The 19,352-nt window shown below is 47.7% G+C and overlaps 5 protein-coding genes and 1 non-coding gene across 6 annotated transcripts; 4 read left to right on the top strand and 2 right to left on the bottom strand.

Moving 5' to 3' along the window:
- The first annotated feature begins 390 nt into the window (after nucleotides 1-390).
- FOMMEDRAFT_165651 (DUF453-domain-containing protein) lies at nucleotides 391-6,022 on the top strand. The gene is made up of 8 exons (XM_007263218.1): nucleotides 391-1,608; nucleotides 1,662-1,829; nucleotides 1,889-2,037; nucleotides 2,093-2,234; nucleotides 2,304-2,859; nucleotides 2,913-3,092; nucleotides 3,152-3,391; nucleotides 4,482-6,022. The coding sequence occupies exons 1-8, from the start codon at nucleotides 544-546 to the stop codon at nucleotides 5,825-5,827; spliced, it is 3,846 nt and encodes a 1,281-aa protein (XP_007263280.1). The 5' UTR covers nucleotides 391-543; the 3' UTR covers nucleotides 5,828-6,022.
- Nucleotides 6,023-6,199: 177 nt separating this feature from the next.
- On the top strand, nucleotides 6,200-11,068 carry FOMMEDRAFT_17451 (uncharacterized protein). The gene is made up of 13 exons (XM_007263217.1): nucleotides 6,200-6,798; nucleotides 6,853-7,014; nucleotides 7,063-7,193; nucleotides 7,253-7,391; nucleotides 7,448-8,331; nucleotides 8,381-8,753; nucleotides 8,812-8,917; nucleotides 8,967-9,137; nucleotides 9,195-9,440; nucleotides 9,502-9,963; nucleotides 10,022-10,289; nucleotides 10,342-10,535; nucleotides 10,592-11,068. Exons 1-13 carry the CDS (start codon nucleotides 6,508-6,510, stop codon nucleotides 10,891-10,893), a joined length of 3,729 nt encoding a protein of 1,242 aa, XP_007263279.1. The 5' UTR covers nucleotides 6,200-6,507; the 3' UTR covers nucleotides 10,894-11,068.
- Nucleotides 11,069-11,394: 326 nt separating this feature from the next.
- On the top strand, nucleotides 11,395-11,467 carry FOMMEDRAFT_t9. The gene has a single exon. It is a non-coding gene; the product is annotated as a tRNA-Val (tRNA).
- Nucleotides 11,468-12,368: 901 nt separating this feature from the next.
- On the top strand, nucleotides 12,369-14,674 carry FOMMEDRAFT_17450 (kinase-like protein). Its single transcript, XM_007263216.1, has 8 exons — nucleotides 12,369-12,490; nucleotides 12,543-12,665; nucleotides 12,739-12,835; nucleotides 12,899-13,004; nucleotides 13,080-13,416; nucleotides 13,484-13,627; nucleotides 13,699-13,835; nucleotides 13,916-14,674. Exons 1-8 carry the CDS (start codon nucleotides 12,380-12,382, stop codon nucleotides 14,334-14,336), a joined length of 1,476 nt encoding a protein of 491 aa, XP_007263278.1. The 5' UTR covers nucleotides 12,369-12,379; the 3' UTR covers nucleotides 14,337-14,674.
- Nucleotides 14,675-15,330: 656 nt separating this feature from the next.
- FOMMEDRAFT_152354 (uncharacterized protein) lies at nucleotides 15,331-15,974 on the bottom strand (the record flags this gene model as incomplete). Its single annotated transcript, XM_007263215.1, has 3 exons — nucleotides 15,331-15,579; nucleotides 15,679-15,725; nucleotides 15,782-15,974. The coding sequence occupies 3 exons, from the start codon at nucleotides 15,972-15,974 to the stop codon at nucleotides 15,331-15,333; spliced, it is 489 nt and encodes a 162-aa protein (XP_007263277.1).
- A 2,221-nt stretch (nucleotides 15,975-18,195) lies between these two features.
- FOMMEDRAFT_76667 (uncharacterized protein) lies at nucleotides 18,196-18,681 on the bottom strand (the record flags this gene model as incomplete). Its single annotated transcript, XM_007263214.1, has 2 exons — nucleotides 18,196-18,416; nucleotides 18,498-18,681. 2 exons carry the CDS (start codon nucleotides 18,679-18,681, stop codon nucleotides 18,196-18,198), a joined length of 405 nt encoding a protein of 134 aa, XP_007263276.1.
- Nucleotides 18,682-19,352: the final 671 nt, after the last annotated feature.

Raw genomic sequence — 19,352 nt, 5'->3', positions numbered from 1 at the left:
CGGCGATTTTAGCTTAAACAAATCCGGATGATGAACAGCGACGCCACACCGTGTTATTGATCTCCCAAGAGTTAGCGTTGCGTTACGCCACTGGTAGTTGCCGCGGAGCGGCAAAAGCCGTGAGTTGGAGAGAGAGAGGTGCGTCCATTGGCCGCCCGTTCTAGACCCTCCTATGCTCGCCCTTTCAATAAGTCCACCGGCAAATGTTCAACAGTCATGTCAAGAAAATAGAATGGCCTATCTTCGTTCGCGTTTGGCGCCCTCACCCAACCTGCGTACCTTTTAATAGTGGAAAAGATGGAGACGGGCTTTGTCCAAGTTACCAAACGCATCGTACTTGGACTTCTAGCTTGTTATGATCGGACTTGCTCGAAATGGCCCTTTGCTCGGACCCCACATTGCAAAGTGCAGGTGTGGGGTGCTTCTAGCGAAGATGAAGGGCAGATATAAGTGGGCGATTGCTCCCCGGCCAATCTCAGCCAAAAAGCAAAGACGCGTTGTTTGTCCTTCTACGCGTAGTGCTCTTTGACTCGTGCCGATCCAATGGCTTCTGAAGAGGATCGGGGGAAGAAGCAGCATCGTGCTCGTGTTCGTACTGGGGACTGGGGAAGACATCAGGTAGGTCAGGATGGTTCAGGAGCAAGTCCCAATGGGAAAAGGGCTCAAACCAGCGCGTCCAATTCACCGACATCTAGGCATGTGGTTAGGAAGAGAAAGAGTAGGGACCGCTTGAGACCAGATGAAAAAAATCCAGCAGCACAAGACGCTGCAGATGAGAGTTCAGCTCAGTCTTCCGCAGATACGGGTCTATATTTATACGCGGGAGGGCGCGAGAGACCTGGAAATGGAAAATACATGTCCAATAATTGTGGTGGGTCAGGTTCTGATGTCGATAATTCAGGGTATCAGCAGGAAGAAGGATCATCAAGTCCAGATACGACAATTCATCCTCGCAGCAAAAGGCACGACGTAACATATCACAGGAGACACCTAAGATCGACCAGTAAAGCGACACCACCAAGCCCAGAGCATCTACCATCTAGCATCCAAAACACCCCGAAACCCACGCCGAGGAGCACGCTGGAGCCTGAGAACCAGCCACGACAACCGATGAAAACACATCGGAAACACCGCACAACACACACCCACACTCACTCAGCTTCAACGTCATCATCACTGTCGTCGTCTGCAAATCCCAAGCCATCTATGCAGCAGGAACACACTAGACCATTTTCACAGGTAGCGGGTGGAATGATGCTCCAATCAGACGCGTCGGATGAGGGGTCAGATAAGGAGCCTGGAGGCGTCCCGGTGACACTGACTTTAGTAGAAAACACGAAACCTCACTCAGAAAGCCGGCCGCCCAAACGGACTCCAAGCCAACGTTCAGATATAGTTAGACATGCTACTGATGTCGCAGATGAGCTCGACGAAGAAGAATCGTCAGATTCACTCGGGGATATGGAAATAGATTCAGCCATTAGCAGTGTAGGTTCAATATCTGAGCACGATAGTGGTGATAGCGCGGAGGCAATAGTTCACGGAGCTGCGAATGCGCACAAGCTAGCGAAGCGGAAGAGGAATGCTAAGCACGAACGACGAAATCAGGTAAGTATTTTGGTCGGTAAGCGGATGCTTTCGTGTAAATTTCTTTTTATCAGAAAATCAAAGAACGGCTGGTGCAGATTAGGCAAATACTTCAGCCTGTACTTGAAGATACTTTGCAATTCGGCGGTCAGGTCGGAAGAATTTTCCAAGGGCCGTTGGCAGCCCTCGCTCCCGGTTCACTTATGCTTTACTACATCTCTGACGCTCTGACGTACGTTCGAGTACGTTCGTATCCTTGTATCTCAAAATGAATCATTTCTCACTATGTCGTTGTATGCAGCTTAATCGAGCTCGAGTGATGGACTTGTACGAGGGTGCTGCGAACCAGCACCGTCGAATCTACGATACGTTTAAGGCAATTCGTAACGATCAGCAATTAACAGATGACCAATGCCAGGCTGTGTTGCAAGCCGTTACGGCCCATGCTGAGTGAGCAACGTATGGCTTTCCTTGTCTACTACCATTAGCTTAGTAATCCGTTTAGAACCTGTTATGAGGTATATCAAACAGCAGCTCATCACAAGGGAGTGAATTGGATTACACAGTTCATAAAAAGAAAGCAGATTCTAGAGGAAGAAATTAAGCCCAACGAGACGAAACTAGCTGCATCTCTCTCGACGTTTAACGTAAGTGTAAAAGAGGTACAAGCCTGGAGGCACAGCGTCTGATGGAATTATCACTTTTTTTTGTGACAGGCAATATTGACACTCAACATCTCTATGGACACAGTGGTCTTAAGACAGGTGGTAAAAAGTTTGAAAGATGATATGCAACAGGTTTTGGAACGAATAGCTGACTTGGACCAACGAAGAAGACCGCAAGAGTTGCCAGCATACACAGTGGACGTGGAATCAAATCTTAAGTCATATGCATTGGAACTCCGAAGAAGTTTTGAGACAAGATTGGAGGAATTGGCAAGGGAGACGGCAGAGAGGGACAGAGACGCTGTTGCAAGGCAAAAGAATCAATTGCAATACCTGCAACGAATAGAGAGTAAAGTAGATCACATGAATGCTGGAGTGGAGATGCTTGTGTATGAGAATGGCGTGCAGGGTGCACGTCAACAAATCGAAGAAGAAATTCGCAAAGCCGAGGAAGACAGGAAGAAACTAAAGGAGAAAAGGAGAAATAATCGAAGGCATAGATTAGACGAGGTAGAAGAGTTCGAATTGGTTGAGGGTATCCCTGGACGTATTGATTTTTGCAAACGAGTACTATATACATTGGATCAGAGGGGGTCAGGACAGCTAGGTAAAATCATGAGATTCGCGTTTTGATAATCACTAAGTCATTCCATCGAATAGGGACGGTAGAGTCGTCGTCAACACCTAAGCCGAAAGAACGACAAAAGTTGCACAAGAAGGATACTCGAGTTAAACAGATGAGTACTATTGATTCCGACATAGATGATACCAATGTGGACAGCGTCAAGAGGCACGCAGACGTCTACAAAAATCAACTGTTCCACTTTTTCAGTAACGAAAGTAAGTTAAGCGCTAGCGTTGCAATTATACATATCGAAGACATATTTACCCTTGCTCAGTGCGATTGCCTCTTTGGACGCCGTCATCCGCCGATATTGGTGACGTTGGCTTTGTAACCGACCATGGGGAATTCAAGAAACTTTTCAATTCATATGATCCAACGAGTATTGATGGACTTCGGTCGGTCATACCACTGCGCGCTACCCAATTAGATGACTCCAGGCAATTGCGGATGAGGCTTCGCTCAGATAGCAAACATTCTCTCGCCACGACAAAAACATCCCATTTATGTCGATTTGGTAAGAGATTCCATGTAAGGGGATCCAAGAAAGCCTATGAAGGTCAGAAGACAGTCAAATCTGAACATTATTTGGGACACAAAAATGATCCAGAAAGAGCATTCCTTGTCTTTGACACCGAAAAATTTCAGTTTAAACACCTAGACAAGCGCGATATTAGTAAAGCAAAGGCTTGGTTTAATAAATACATCCAGGATATTGAACAAGCTTTCGGGAGGGGACGAAAAGAACTAATCTTAGGTGCGCATCGCTACGTTACGATCACTTGCAGAATAGTTTTAAATGAGCATACATTTGCAAAGTAACTGGAATGATCAAAACAAGAAAATGGGCCCTGATGGTCACTCATAAGAGACCAGAAACCGATGTAAGTTTCCTTCTTATATATGCAGAACATTGCTAGTTTTTTTTACCTAATTTTCTTTCCATATTCTAAATTCAATTTCACAGATAAAGTTTTATGAGTATGACGAGCCAAATAGTTTCGGGTTTCCTCTATTTGGCAGAAGGAGGGCTCATCGACGCGAAAGCGATAAACCTACTTTCTGGGGACAGTTTAGCACAACCGAAGAGGAAAGGAAGGACCCGGACAATATCGTTTCTAAAGTTTCATACCTGTATGAACCATTGCCAATGTATGCTATACTCATGTCAAGATTGGCATTCAGCGAGGGGCCGGACAGTTGTACAGACAGTTAAGTGGAATAGGACATAGAAAATCGTATAAATTCACCCTTTCTTGTCATGATAGCAATTACGTTGTTAGCAGATAAATGTATTTTTATAAATTATTGTGCCATAATTACACATTATTTTCATTCCTTACAGCTGCATCATTCGCAAGGGCGTAGTTGGTCTCTACAAAAGTAAATAAAGGGAAAATGCAATGAATTACACCTATAATGCTTTGAGTCGTACATGGGACGGATGAATCCAATCTAAGATTTTGACGCATTTGAACTTGAATAATTTGAATTTAGTGATGATTAGCGGTCACAATTTTAGACTTCACGTGGCTGTGCCAGCCACGTGCGTTTGCTTATCATCGCACTACAAACAAGCAGTCTGCAAAATAAACTTTCTTATAAAGTTGACAAAGGCCTTGATAACTGGGCAACACCTTCTTGGATCAAGTTTCCCTGTGACTGTGACTTTCGTATGAATACTTATTTCCACAAGAGCATCCTGCGATTGTTGCGTGCACATCAAGGCGCGATCGCAAATTCACGATTCATGAGCACCAACGGTAGGATTTCAAATCCTCTGCCAGCTACGTTTCTACGTGGCGGAACTTCCAAGGGCATATATCTCAGGCGCGATCATCTTCCAAGTCACCAAGCTGATTGGACGCCGATATTTCTCGGCATTATGGGTTCACCCGACCCCGATCATGGCCGACAGCTGAACGGTATGGGTGGCGGCGTCTCGAGTCTTTCCAAAATCTGTGTCGTCGGTCCACCATCAGACGAGCTGCGCTCCCAGGATATTGACGTCGAGTATACATTTTGCCAGGTTGGCATACGTGATGATACATTGGACTATTCTGGCAACTGCGGGAACCTCTCGAGTATGATCGGCGTTTTCGCCGTCGACGAGGGACTTTGTGTGCCTCGCGTGGCAACGGAGACGCCAAATATTGGTGTCGTTCATGCGTATAATACGAATACCAGGAAACAGGTTGATACGAGCTTTCCTATTTCTAGTAGTACTATGGATGGGCGTACACCAGTTCTGGATCTTCCTCAGGTCACTATGGCTGGCGTACCTGGCATGGCGTCACGTATTGACCTCCATTTTGTCTCCCCAGCAGGTGCACGGACGGGGAAATTGCTCCCTTCCGGCAATCCCGTGGACACGCTCACATTCTCCCAGTCTGGGAATAACTACTCTATACAGGCATCATTGGTAGACGCAACGAATCCTTCCGTATTTATCAAATCCGAGGACCTGATGCGAATCTTGCGTCCTAATGGTAAAGGATTAAATTATACAGACTCGCTTGTGGAAGGGTTCGTTGAAGCCATCCGACAGAGCGGTGCGCAGGCTATGGGCCTTGACGCAGCGGCGAAGGCTCAACCTAAGATCGCAGTGGTTGACTCGACGTCGTCGCAGGCGGGATATCCTTGCATAATGGCTCACGCGTATTCTATGGGAGTCTTGCATAAGGCGATCCCCATGACAGTTGGTCTTTGCCTCGGAGTCACTGCGCGCATAGAAGGTAGTTTGCCGTGGCAGCTGCTTGCCAATGCTGACAGAGGGACGATCGGCCAGAAAGCAAGAAGGGGAGATGAAACAGATACGACAGATCTTGTTAGGATCAGACATCCATCTGGTGAGGTTGACGTCGGCGCGGATTTTGGGCACGACGGAAGCGTGATGAGCGCGAAGGTTATTCGCACTGGGCGGCGATTGATGAAGGGCGTTGTATGGTGGTGACGTGGAATCCATCAGAGGAGAGATCTGGGCTCAGATTTTGTCCCGAGGAATGCAGGATTCAATTTGCTCTCTCGGAGCGGATTCAAATTGAATGTATGTACAGTATTGAGGTCAAGCCGGGAAAAATACTATGCGTAGTCAAAGACAATGCTCAGTAACTGCCTTTGCAGGGGTTGGCTGTGCATTGATTTGTTTTCTTTCGCCATATGTAGACGATTGAGTGAATGAGCCGAGGGGCTTGGAGTCATCGGGCGCGGTAGTAACACTGCCACCGGTTAATTAGACGCGTCGCCGAAACGACCAGGCCAGTACAACTACGTACCCACATTTTGCCTGTGCCATTCCACGCACTACTCTCCTCTCTCCTTCTGACCATTCTCTACATTTCTCGCCTTCTGGAATCGGTGTACATTAGCACCACCATATCCATTCCGGAGACATCCAGACTCCACTGACTTCCATTTCCACATGCGACTCGCTCTGGCCAACTCATTGACCTACCCATCCCCGGCCTCCAGTTCCAATCCGCCTCTATATCCGTCTCGCTTATTGTTCTTCACAGCTTGACGTGTTCCTTTCTGCCGCGTATATATTACCTCAGTCTGCCCGGATCTCGATCTCTGCGATTATCCACTACCACAACTATTTCATAAATTCATCTCCTGAACTTGGTCTGCACAATGTCGGACGGAGAGGACGAACATGAATCCAGGGAGGAACAGGAGGAGCATCTTGAACGCTGGGCCCCTCGTGGCCAGTTTCCCTCTGCCTCTGCTATGGCTGACTTCCCAACGCATGCGCAGCTCAATGCGGTGGCAGAACCAGAAGGTTCTGTTGTTGCATCTCCTTACGAACCGACAGGCTGGTGGGGCTCGCGCGATGCTGCGAGGCCGTGGCGAGAGAAAGCAGAGCTAAAGAGGAGGGCTAGTGTGCCGCCTGAGCAGTCAGAACGATGGACACGGGTCAAGAAGGTACGGACGCTAACTCGTATACATTCACGTCCTTTCTCGCTAACACACCAGTAGAGAGTGTCCTATGCGATCAGGAGCACACTTGGATATAGTGTAGAGGCAACTCATGATTTGCTAGAAATAAGCGCCGATGTCCTCCGTTTCGCGCCTATTCCTGGCCTAGAGGAGGCGGCTCGTGTATTGTTGACCATTTGGGATGCTCTGCAGCTCGTGGAGGTAAGTATAATACTTAATCTATGCTCTTACTTTCCTCAGTTATTTTAGACAAATAGGCTTGCCTGCTTGCGGCTTACAGAACGATGCGCTGACATCCTGTTGTCTATTCGTGAGGAGATATACGAAGCTGGTGATCAAGTGGGCGAAGAGTTGATGATCCCAATGCAGAAACTCGTCGAGTAAGACCTAATATCTTCTCCTGGGCATGATACTTTTATGGCTCAAATTTCTTTTGCAGGTCATTCAAATCTGTGCATATTCTGCTCCAAAAGCAGGTTCATAGGCCTTTCCTCAAACGGTATTTGAAGCGAGACGATATTTTACGCAGCATCAACGGCTGCGACGCTGCATTAAGTGATGCTCTTAGTCTGTTTTCAGTGTGTAATAGTTTGCTCGCTCTCTAGAGACTCAAGTCGACTGACATTGGGAGTAGGTGTCTATTCAAATACGGACACTGCGCCAGTTGCAAGCGGCGGAAGCACAACGAAAGGCTGATACCGAGAGGCTCATTGCGTCGCTTACGCCGCCGCCATCGAAAGTTGATCCTGACACGACGCCAAAGCAGAAGCCCGTTGACCTCCCTCAAGAACCACCACCACCTCCATACATTACCACAAGCTCAAAAGGTACAGAAACTTCCGAAGATACTTCCGAGTCGAAGACGTCCTCTACTACCAGTTCCAGTGCTGCAGCATCCGAAGGCGCCCAGTCACCTCCACCAACTCCTGACTCGCAAGTCCTAAAGATAGACGCGTCGCAGGTCACGCTCCACGCGCCACCCAGTCCCGAAGAGATCCGCAAACAATTAGGCGAGATTGTAACGGAGCAGAACGCACAGGACCACGCGCTCGATCTGGCGGACCTACGTGCACTCATGCGTGACGCACTTGCTACATCGAGTGACGTGGAAATGCTACGTGTGTTGCAGATTAATCGTGATGACATTGCTGAAGCAATGAAGACACTTCAGCGAGCTCTTGAGCAGGAGCGGGAGAAGGAGGAGGAAGTCGAGTCTAGGGAGAGTGTAGAAGCGGAAACAGCGGAAGAACCTCCGGAAGCCAACGCGGACACTGGAGGTAGACCCGGCTCCGGTGCACTCGGCCTTACGGGGTTACGGAGACGTTTAACTATGGACAGTGTCACCACAAGGGCAAGCAAGAAGAGCAAAGGCTCAAAGCGGGATGCGAAAGGAAGCAGACGATCAGCTAGGGCCGACAGGGACACGCTTGATCGTGAATTCATAGAAACTGGACTCGATGCATTACGTCGGCTTAGTCGCGGACAGGATATCAATATTCCTAATTGGACAATTACTCGGTAAAAATCTCTGACACTGTCCAGGCCCATATGCTAAATCTTTGTTTAGTTATGAAGTCGATATGGAAGCAAAGATCGGTATTGGCTACTTTTCAGATGTATACCGCGCTCGTTGGAGGAACCAGACAGTTGCGGTGAAGGTGCTCACACTGGCGACACCACAGAGGTTGTTCATCCACGAGATGATTGTCTGGAAGAACCTCAAGCATCAAAACGTGCTTCCTCTACTCGGTGCGAGCTCCGCAACAGGTGACCCGCCATGGTTTCTTGTTAGCCCGTTCATGAAAAATGGAAATCTCGTCGACTATATGCGCTCTTCTAAGAAGCTGATAGATAGTGTATTTGAGCGGAGAGCGGTATACGAGATTGCAAAGGGCATGGCGTATCTTCATCGACGAGGAGTGATGCATGGGGACCTAAAGGTAAAGTAAAATCCAGTATAGTGAAATACAAAACCTTTCCTAATCATTCGGCTTTCAGGGAACGAATGTCCTCATTGACGACAATGGGCATTGCGTCTTGACAGATTTCGGCCAGAGCGAGATGAAGAGTGAGGCCTTTCGTTTGAGCGGGAATCATCCTCCACGTAAGTGCCCGATACAGCAGATAGTGCGTGATCTTACCGCAAATTATAGGTGGGACTCTGCGTTGGCGGGCACCGGAGATAGTTGACGGAACTTCGTCTGGCAAGCTCACATATCAAGTTGATGTATATGCATTTGCAATTGTCTGTGTCGAGGTCTTCGGCCATGGTGCTTTGCCGTGGGGTGTGGTAGACGATGATACATATAGACATCTTGTGATCGGTACGTCTGACTCAACCTTCCTGCTACCTTAGCTAACTTCCATATAATGCCATATAGAAGAGAACAAGCGACCACCTATCACATCTACCAACGCATCTAAGAGCATTCTAGCCATTATTGATATGTGCTGGCAGCGGGACCCATCTAGTAGACCAACATTCCAAAAGGTCGTTCGCGAACTTAAGAAGCTAGGTCTAAGCAAATACTCAGATTCACCGGCTATGGGAGGGAAAGCCAAGCTAATCGAAGATGACTCCAGGCGGAAACAGTCCCCTGATATGAGACCGGTGGCATTGCCAGACAGTACGTATTTTTATTAATTATCGGAGGCTAAGCTCGCTCATGGATCTATACCTGGTATTAGTGGACGACGACCCTCCAGTAGAAGGAAGTGGTTCTGCTCGCTCCAGTCCAGGGCCTTCGACCTTGACTAACGGGGCTCATACACTTTCTCCTCAAGCAATCCCAATACAACGGATAATTACCCCTATCCGTGAAGAGGACAAGGGGTTTGACAGCAAAGGCGCTTCTCCGGTCGAGTATAGACCAATCAGGCTACCAGAGAGCGGGCCGCCTTCATCAGAGGGATTACCTGAGAGGGAGATGCGTCCGCGGAGCAAATCGGAGAGCGCAGCCGCCATTCATGATGAGTCGACATCCTCGTCGCGAACTACGTCGACGAACACAGCTACGGATCATTCTGCCGATGGTCCTGGAATAGAATTAGAGCGTGTCGAGTCACCACCGCCTGCAGATGAAGGCATTGCACAACGCAAGAATGAGAGTAGGTACAGGCTCTGTCTGCAACACAAATTCCATCCATCTTGTAAGTACTATGCGTAACTCCGCTTGTCAATGTTTGTATCTGATAAATCCATCTGCAGTGATTTTAGCATTGTGGGAGCCTGCTCCTGTGGAACTGGGCGCTGTGGGTTATTTAAAGCGTCCGCAAGGGAAATTCGTTACGCTTTTCAACGCCTTTGACCCACCGAGAACGTCAGGTGGGCGAGCGGACGGCATGTCCAACCTTTATGGTTACGGAAAGGTAGAGAAAGGAAGTCAACGTCAGGACAGGCGGAACATGGCCCAACGTGGTTTAGATATCATACAGGGTTTGCTGTGGTTCCGCAGCCGAACGTCGGGAGATTATCAGTGAGTTCGTCCTTCTCGTTTGTGTGGCCAACGTATTTAATTTTTGCGATAGACGAAACGTTAGCCGCCGAGTTTCCTTTCCCATCCGCGCTGGTCACAAGAGCGCATACATATACGCTGAACAAACAATGTATCGGTACATCGCTGATTTGACCGCTCCGAAGGTTTGGTTTGAGGCGAATGTGGATCGGATCCTGTCGTTGTATGCTACGGATCATCGCCTCCAGAAAGAGGATGTATTCTTAGGTGAGGACTGAGAGTGACTCACGTATCCTGTGTAATTCTAAACAGTATCTGTTTAGTCATTGGAACATTGGATACCCCTGACTATGGACTATTTGTAAATCATAATAATCCGGACGGCCAAGTTCACTTCAACGTCTTCGCTTCACCACGAAATGGTCAGAAGTGGGGCGCGTTCTCTATAGACCTCGATTCGTTGCCGTCAGACTTGGCGGGTGGTCCGTCGTATCATGAAGAAGTCCCAGGGAAACATGCCTCAGCTAATAAGGTGTCGGAGGTTTCGGCGGGGCAACAATGGGATACGGTACTCCTTGCTCGTCTACGCTTCCGACCTGACGAAGACCACCCTACTGCTGTGTAATATTTATGTGCTCGACAACTGGACCCTCTTTTCTTCTTTTTCTTTCTGTATCTTTCTTTTCCCCAAATCAAGGATTATAATCTCGCACTCAATCAAATAAATGAATCAACGTCATTTTTCGAGCAAGCACCACTTCGTTTGTTATTGTTACTTGTCATACAAATGTCCTCTTTTGTAGTGTAGATGAATGGGACACGCACGGATTCTCCACTTCATATTTATGTAGTCATGGATGTTGTATACCCTGTTTTGTACTACAGACATAGAAGTTTGGTAGTGGATGTAGTGGAGATTGGAAGACTGAGAACAAATGGTATCAATTAATTTAACATGTGTGTATGCTTTCATAATATGGAAACAGATATTTTATGTGAGGTTGTAAGGCGGTGAAGATACCCTTCTTTTCTTACGGTTTTGTATCGGATGCTGTTGTATCATGAAGACCATTCGTTAATGCTCTTACTATCTACGACAAGTTACTGCACAGCTTATCCAATTGATGGTTTCGTGGTGTAGTGGTTATCACGTCTGTCTCACACACAGGAGGTCCCCGGTTCGAGACCGGGCGGAACCATAGCATAAGTTCGTAGATGCTTTTTGGCTGCTTTCCAAGGCAGATCTGAATGTCTAAACACTTGTACATTTTTTATCTTACATAAGAACTTCTTTCTCCTCTCGCGAGATTTCAGGTTGCTGGCCATTTATTCAATTTAATTCAGCCTCACTTCACAAATTTAACTTTGTTGTAAACTCATGTCTTTGCAGTATCTTTTTCCCGAATTAGGGTGGGTGAATTCTGACGTTCAGTAGATGTTGCGGCAAAGAAATGATTTATTGGGATAAATGAAATGGTGCCGACAGACTAAACTCGTTGGAGTATGGATTTTTGACAAGTGTAGTACTCTGTTTGCTTCCCGTGTACAAGGTGAAAGAAGACGCTGCGGAAGGCTCCGAAAAGACAAATGCGTTGTTCGCTGGTCTATTGTTCTGCTCTATTTTCGGCACGGAGGGTCTTCTCGAACGTTGTTTGAGGCGGCAGCGTGGATGTGAAACTGCATTGAGTTTGGAAAATGGGAAGCGTCTTGCAGGGGGAAACTTATCAGGTGATGGAATTCCTAATGGTTAGAACTTAGCGCGCCAAGGGACCGTGGATGCATCGTGATACATCCTTGCTGCTCTTATTTGACCCAAAATACTCTCTACAAAATTTGAAAACAGAACGAGTGAAAAGGTGGGGGGAAGTGGAGAAGCTTGGAGAGAAATTGAGGAAGTAGGTTTCGCGGACGGACGTTGCCATCTGGCCGGCTGTCGAAAAACAAAGAGTGCCCTGTTTTGGATGTTGCAGTAGCCGAGTCGTGCGAAAGTGTGCCTGTTTCCGGCCGCGAATCTGGAGTGCAGAAATCGGATGGTCTGTTATGTTTCCTCGCTCCCTCCTTCCTCCCATTGAGTCCCATCCCTCCTTTTCCCCTCTCTTTTTCTCTCCTCCATGGGCACAGGCATTTTCTGCTGCTTTCCCGACCCTGTCGACTTTGACGCCGATGTAAACCTCTTCCACTTTGAGCTCCATAGAGCGATCGGCAAGGGTGCTTTTGGCAAGGTATTTCCGAACTACATAGCCGCCGTTGCGACTTGGCCTCACCTCCCTTTAGGTCCGTGTTGTCGAGCACAAGAGGACAAAGAAACTTTTTGCTCTCAAATATATCAACAAGGCGCAGTGCGTCAAGCAGAAGGCTGTTGCCAACGTTATTCAGGAGCGACAGCTTCTTGAAGAAGTTAGTGCCAGCTCCTCTCCTCACACCCTTCCATTTTTCGCTAATGCCGAATATTATTCTCCCTTTTTTCCAGGTTGACCATCCGTTTGTTGTGAACTTGCGGTATGCATTCCAGGATGATGCGAACTGTTTCTTTGCGCTGGACCTCATGCTGGGTGGTGATCTGCGATGTGCGTTTGTTCCCTGCGTTGTTCGCTTCTGTGCCTCGTGTTTAAGCTTTAAAATTCGTACAGTTCATCTTGAACGGAAAGGACACATTGAAGAGTCCGCCGTCAGATTTTGGGTAGCAGAACTGTCATGTGCACTGTCATATCTGCACAAACAGCGAATAATTCATCGGTACGTATGACTTATGCGTCCACATTTGTATTTTTGTCTGATGCCATCGCTGACGGTTCCCCACACATCATTCAGTGATATTAAGCCTGATAACATATTACTCGATATCATGGGTCATGCACACATCACAGACTTTAACGTTGCCATTCACTACTCGTCGACGCGACTGCATAGTTCCGTCGCAGGATCACTTGCATATATGGCTCCAGAAGTGTGTGGGAGAAAAGGCTATTCATGGCAGGCGGACTGGTGGTCCCTTGGAGTGTGCGCTTATGAGTTGATCTTTGGGCGCCGGCCATTTGAAGGACGTTCGTCGGACTCGTTAACTGCCGCGATTGTGAAGGACCATTTACGCTTCCCCGAACGGGCACCGCAAATTATTAGTGAAGAAGGGATCAGCGCACTTAGGCAGGTCCGTTTGGCCCATCGCCTATCTACGTCCGAAATGAGCGCATGTTTCTAAATATCTAACCATTTAGTTCATTGAGCGGAATCCGAAAAAGCGGCTCGGATGTCGTGCGGATGGGCAAAACGTTGAGGGCATTCGTTCACATCCTTGGTTGTCCAGCTTAAACTGGGAAGTTTTGGAAGAAAAGGACGCACAACCCCCTTTCGTTCCAGACGTGAGTTTTACTACGCGCTGCTCTATCGGTTCCGCGGTAGAATGGTAACTAATGATACCAAAACGTTATAGATGCGCAAAGCGAACTTTGACATCACTCACGAACTTGACGAATTTCTTATGGTTGAAAAGCCACTCACGGCTACGAAACGGAAACAGAATCTCGATTTGGACAAATTGGCACCTGAATACCGACAATTGGAAGAACAGTACGTTATTTCGTTTCTCCAACCCTTTTCTCGTAACGCTAAAAACTCTATCTGACCAATACTTGATTACGCTCGCTCAGGTTCACGAACTTTGACTACACGAAGCCGAGACGAATGTCGTATTACCCACATAACCAACCGATTATGGTGCCTGTACCGCATGGTGATGGCGAGCCTTCGTTGGAGATTACGCGGACGTCGTCGCATTCGCAACATTCAGGTACGCTAGTTGTAGGCGTTACTACAGCAGGGAGTGGGTCTCGAACGGGATCGCCCATACACGATCATGCACCTGCGACGCAGTCACCACTCGCGTTGCCAGTGGAACCGGACCGAGCTGTTGTACGGACGCCGTTGAACGGTGACGGCGCTGCTCCGCAGAGCGGTATGAATGTCGGTGAGGCTCTTGCAGGGCCTGACGAGGTGCAAGCTGTCCCTCGTCGTTCGGCTGGTTCTGCAATGTCTGCACGTTCTGCAGCGCCTGCGCCTGCGCCTGCATAGTATGTCTCTGCGTGTGCGTACACATAGTACGAATTAGGACTTGGTTGTTCTTCGGTGTCTATGTTCTATGTATACATTCTCGCTCTTCATTTGTTCCTCTTGTTACTCCCGTCATGTTCTTCGTACCTTTCCTATCCTTCGGAAGTCTTCCTTGTCTTAATTTTCAATCCTTCTCTCGGAGCGACCCACTTTTTTTTCCATCTTTTCCTCCCCTCCGTATTACTCATTCACCGTAACAAACCGACCTGACCCTGAAAGGAAATATACCTTTGTTTACGCATATATGCACTATGCATTTTAACTAATAATGACTCTAACCTTACTTTATACCTTAATCATTCAACTTTTCTCCTTTCATTGACTTTCTCCGCTCCGCATTACGTTTGCCTTTCTTCTACTTAAGTACCCTACTTGTTCGCTGACACTTCTTTACACGACTTGGTACTCATATCTTCGTTGTTGACATGTGCTTATTTTTCTGTTTTCGTCATTTGTGTACTTTTATTTGTTAAGATTTGGTACTTGACATGCGATTCGATGTATGCGACAATATAAATTTAAGTGTTAATCTGGTTAATTTTGGTGTACTCGTCAATGGATTTAGGATCCGAATGAAGGATACATGAACGGGGAAATTACAGAGTTCTGTATCAGCACTACTGCCCGAGAATGAGTCAAGATTGATAAACATTGCTCAGGCTTGTTTTCCTCAATCCTATTGATCCATGAAAAATGCTGCTATTTTGCCCTCAACCGTGCAGTGCAGTGCAGAGTTTTTGAATTTCGCGTTGATCAGTTTTGTGAAGTATTATTGCCACCAGCATTGAATATCTTCTAATGAGGTTACCATTAATACCTAATCAATTGTTTCCCTAGCAATACAAAGCCCAAAACGATACACAAAGAACTATAAATACAGTCATCATAGGTGGACTAATCTACGGAAGAAACTAAGAATGAAATATGCTGCCTACTCGCAACGTGAGCACGACGCTCATGGAACTCGAAGAGCTCGTGATTCGTCAATATCATCAAACGATTCAGAGCACTGCGACCATTTACGTTTATAAGGTTGCGGTGCATGAGGTGCAACTAGTAGTCCCAGATAAACGCTGTCCCAGACACCTTCGAGAATTGCCGAAACGGTGATTACAGCGAGCTCCCCATCTTTGGCGTCCACACTCATGAGGTCCAGTACAACGCCAACATAGTGCGCATCCGGGCGTGTAGAAGGGTCATCGCGCTAGCAGGATTCGAGAAGTGTCCAGAGAACATCTGTATTGCAGTGTGAATCGGTAGGTCTCTCTGGTTGGATATTTCGTGTGAGAATTCGATGAAAGACACCACCATCAAACATTAGTTCAATAAATGGACGCTTCCTATCAAGATCTACAGTCGTTGGCATTATTTAAAAAATAAAGATGCAGGGCATGTAATCGACTTACTTCCAAAATGGTCATGGCGAATGCCCAGGGCAAGATGTCTGAAGCGCACTGGAACGTTGACTGCAATCGCACGCAATATAGCGCCGTCCAGCGCACCGTCCCGAGCATACTCTAGGTGGTGAATCTTTCTGTCTTGAAAATCCGAGAAATGCCAGAATAAGAATGTTGGCGTGAATTGCAATAATAATTCCATAGCTCAATGTGTTACAATACTTGACTACTGACAGCCGTCCAAGCAATAACTGTCCCAAAGAGCTATACTTCAGATGGCACCCTCGTCGGCGAGCGATTGATCCAATTTGCGTTCTTGCTTGTATGCGTCATTTCCCTTCCCCTGATGACGGGTACCCTTTGTCTGGACGTTTCCGGCATCTGCCCGAAGTTCGTCGACTTCACCTGTATAATAAAGAGAGACGTTAAACAAACCCTCACAAAGACGAGGACATTAAATAAAACACTTACGCTTCGAAATGCGTCCGGTGGCATCGCTCTGTGCAGCTTCGCGGTCTTCGCGCGCCGCGTCTCTCGCAGGTGGCTCAGACAAGGAACCGTACGCACGCTCCTCAGGGAGGGCGGAGTCGCTCGGCTTGTACTCTGTGTCATGGTCCATGGTCGCTTACTAGGATAAGATTGGAGGACGTGTAAAATGCGTATGAAAGCAAGCAGTGTTAGACGGGGGTATTTCTTTGGAATAAGGTGGCACAAGCAAGTCGAATGCGCTTTATAAGACTTCGCATAGCCAGAGCATAGAAATAATTGACATCATCGAATTCGTCAGAGACAATCAACCGATCCCGATGGACGAAGTCACGGACTCCCGCCTGTTGCATCATCGGCGTCGTCAGATATTATCATAATTCATATTCCAATGTGTATCGGACTAGTCCCAAATCGCGGCTCCTAATGCTAACCCCGTGTGGATCCACATTAGTCTTAACTGCTCGTGGTGCTAGCTAGTAGCTGTCGATGCTAGCTGTGTTGTGGTAATAGACTAATAGTATGCGCTGTGTCGCGGACATCCGGATTTGGTAAGAAGTCTGGGACACCGTATCGGGTAGCCCTCCTACCTAATTTGGAGTCCGGCTATAGGAGACATAAAGAGACAAAGTATCGCATTGAGCTTGAGTCCACCGCTGTGCTAGATAGAGATAACAGTAGTATGAGCTTATACACTGCTTCGCCTATTAAGTACTTATGAGCTGAAGGTTTGCACTGGACTAGCGGTGCTTACGAGGCCATATCACAATCGGATACTTCGCTACCGAAACGTGCGAACGCAAACAAACGCAAACAACTGTGACTCTCTCGAGTCTGAGTCCCAAATACGCCAATAACAGTGTAGTAATCATAACACGATAACTTTCACAAGTTCCAACATTGATACTTGTAGATACGCAGTATATCAACTCAACCAAAGGTACAAAGGAAAAATTACATATCCATAAATTCTGGCCTAATTGCGTACATTACGACGTCAAGCAAGCAAATTACATCCCTCGCGTACATGTATATACAATGTCTATATGTTGTCTGCGACGCTGTATCCAAAGAACTTGACGGCATGAATCATCGTAGAGACGGGCAAAACAGGCGAATACAGGTAGGTGTAGGAGTAAGATAATAGTTAATTCAAAGCGAACAAGGTCCACGACGAACAAGAATAAAGAAAAAGGAAAACAGGCGGTATCCGGTGTCAGTAAATGGAGAGACAAGTAGGCAAGAAAGGACAAATATAATATATTCAGAAAGATGAGTAAAAGAGAGAGAGAGGCAGGAGTAAAAGATACATTGGCTTTGTTTGTTTGATTGGCGTTGCTCTGGAGGGATGGGGAACAGATCTAGCTCAAATACAAATGCGCATGGCAGCAAAGCAAGAGTAGCAAACAAGCGTGGACGACAGACAGCAAACCCGGGAAACGAAGGATGAACAAAGGAAAGCGTAGTGCTGACACTGACTCAACTAATCGGCCGATACCCCCGGGAAACGTGGCGAAGCAGTAGTCAATAAGGCAGCGGGGTATATACTAGCGTAGTATGGCAAAGGAAGCGCAAATCCCCGTGAAAGATCCGCGGAAGAGCATACGGCATGAATGGAAGGATACTCGTCGCGATAACGATGCGAGATGGCAAGACGTCTCTCAAAATCGTGAAAAGCGTTGAAGCGTCACTCTATGATCGGTAATCTGACAAACCATTACTAGACCATGACACCCGCCGTGCTTGAAGACGGCCAATTGTTATCAGGGTCGTCCTTGAGTGTCAATGTTGCCATGACGCTTCCGTTCCCGTTGCTAGAGCCGTTCATCCCAGCTAACGCAGGATTGTTCGGCGTGTCTGATGTCAGAATAGGCTGTTGTGCCTGACACTCTGTACCCGCGTCAGAGCGCACTATTAAAGAAAACCAAACGTGCTTATCAGTGACACTTTATCGATTCGTAGGACAGTGAGAGCTTACAGTGCCTGTTGAGAGCATCCATACGAGCGAAAGTACGTTTACAACCGTTGCAAGTATACGGCCTGATATTCAAGTGAAGTTGCTCATGACGTTTGCAGTCGTGTTGCCGCGCGAATCCCTTGTCACATCCGGGCCATTTACATTTGAACGGCCGCTCTTCATTATGGGACCGCAAATGACCTGATCACAAAGAACAAAGCGATCCAAATCAGCTTGGTCATGCCTCTGCCAAAAAAAATCGGTTAAAACAAGAAAACGTACCCTTGAGGTTGAAGTGGCGAGTAAACGTACTCCCGCATCCAGGTACAGGGCAGACAAAGTTCGCTTCAGTGCGTCGACGACGCTGACTCGCATCTGCGGTTGCATGAGTTGTGACATTCTGCCGTACGACCTGAATCGGCGCCTGAGTCTGCACCGTTGGACGGCCTTGTGCGTCATGGCTCATTACGTGCACCGTTGGTGCACTTCCGTCGAAACCTGGGCTAGCACCTGGAGTACCGAGGCCGTAGCTCGAAGAGCCTGGAGGGAACGAGTACGGGTCCGGTAGCGGCTCATTTGTGTTCACGCGCGGACTCGCGTGCGGGGATGGGTACGGAGATGTTTGCAGCGAAACGCGTTCGCGCGAAAGGCTGCGTGAGTGCCCATGACTGCTTCCGCCATGGCTCACTGAGCGTCGATGAGCGCCACCAGCACTCATCATGCCCATTCCTCCCGAGGGATCAAGGCGGCTTGACTGTCCAGGCGGAAGGAAAGGACTACCTTGACGATTGAAACCCGGCGGATTGTAATGCAAGTTGACACCTCCCATACCTGGAGACCGATCTGCAAAAATGGGTGTCATATCGGCCGACAAGGCATTGCGTCGATGCCCTTGGCTGTCACTACGAGAACGCCTCAGATCGGCTCCACCAAGTGCGTGCTCCGGTGAAAGGAAGTTGTTGCTAGAGTAGCCTCCAACGGTACTCGACAAATTACCACTGTCGAAAGTTGGTCCCGATATCGGAGGACCGAACGATGCAGGCATGTGGTGGGGAGTATTGAGACGGGGTAGTTGCGTCTGTTGCTGCGTCCCATAAGAACCGTCGGCTGTCTGGAGAGCAGAGCCTTGTTGCAAGC

This window comes from Fomitiporia mediterranea, assembly GCF_000271605.1.
Source record: "Fomitiporia mediterranea MF3/22 unplaced genomic scaffold FOMMEscaffold_2, whole genome shotgun sequence".
Lineage (NCBI taxonomy): Eukaryota > Fungi > Basidiomycota > Agaricomycetes > Hymenochaetales > Hymenochaetaceae > Fomitiporia > Fomitiporia mediterranea.
This window is presented reverse-complemented; position numbering and strand designations above follow the sequence as displayed.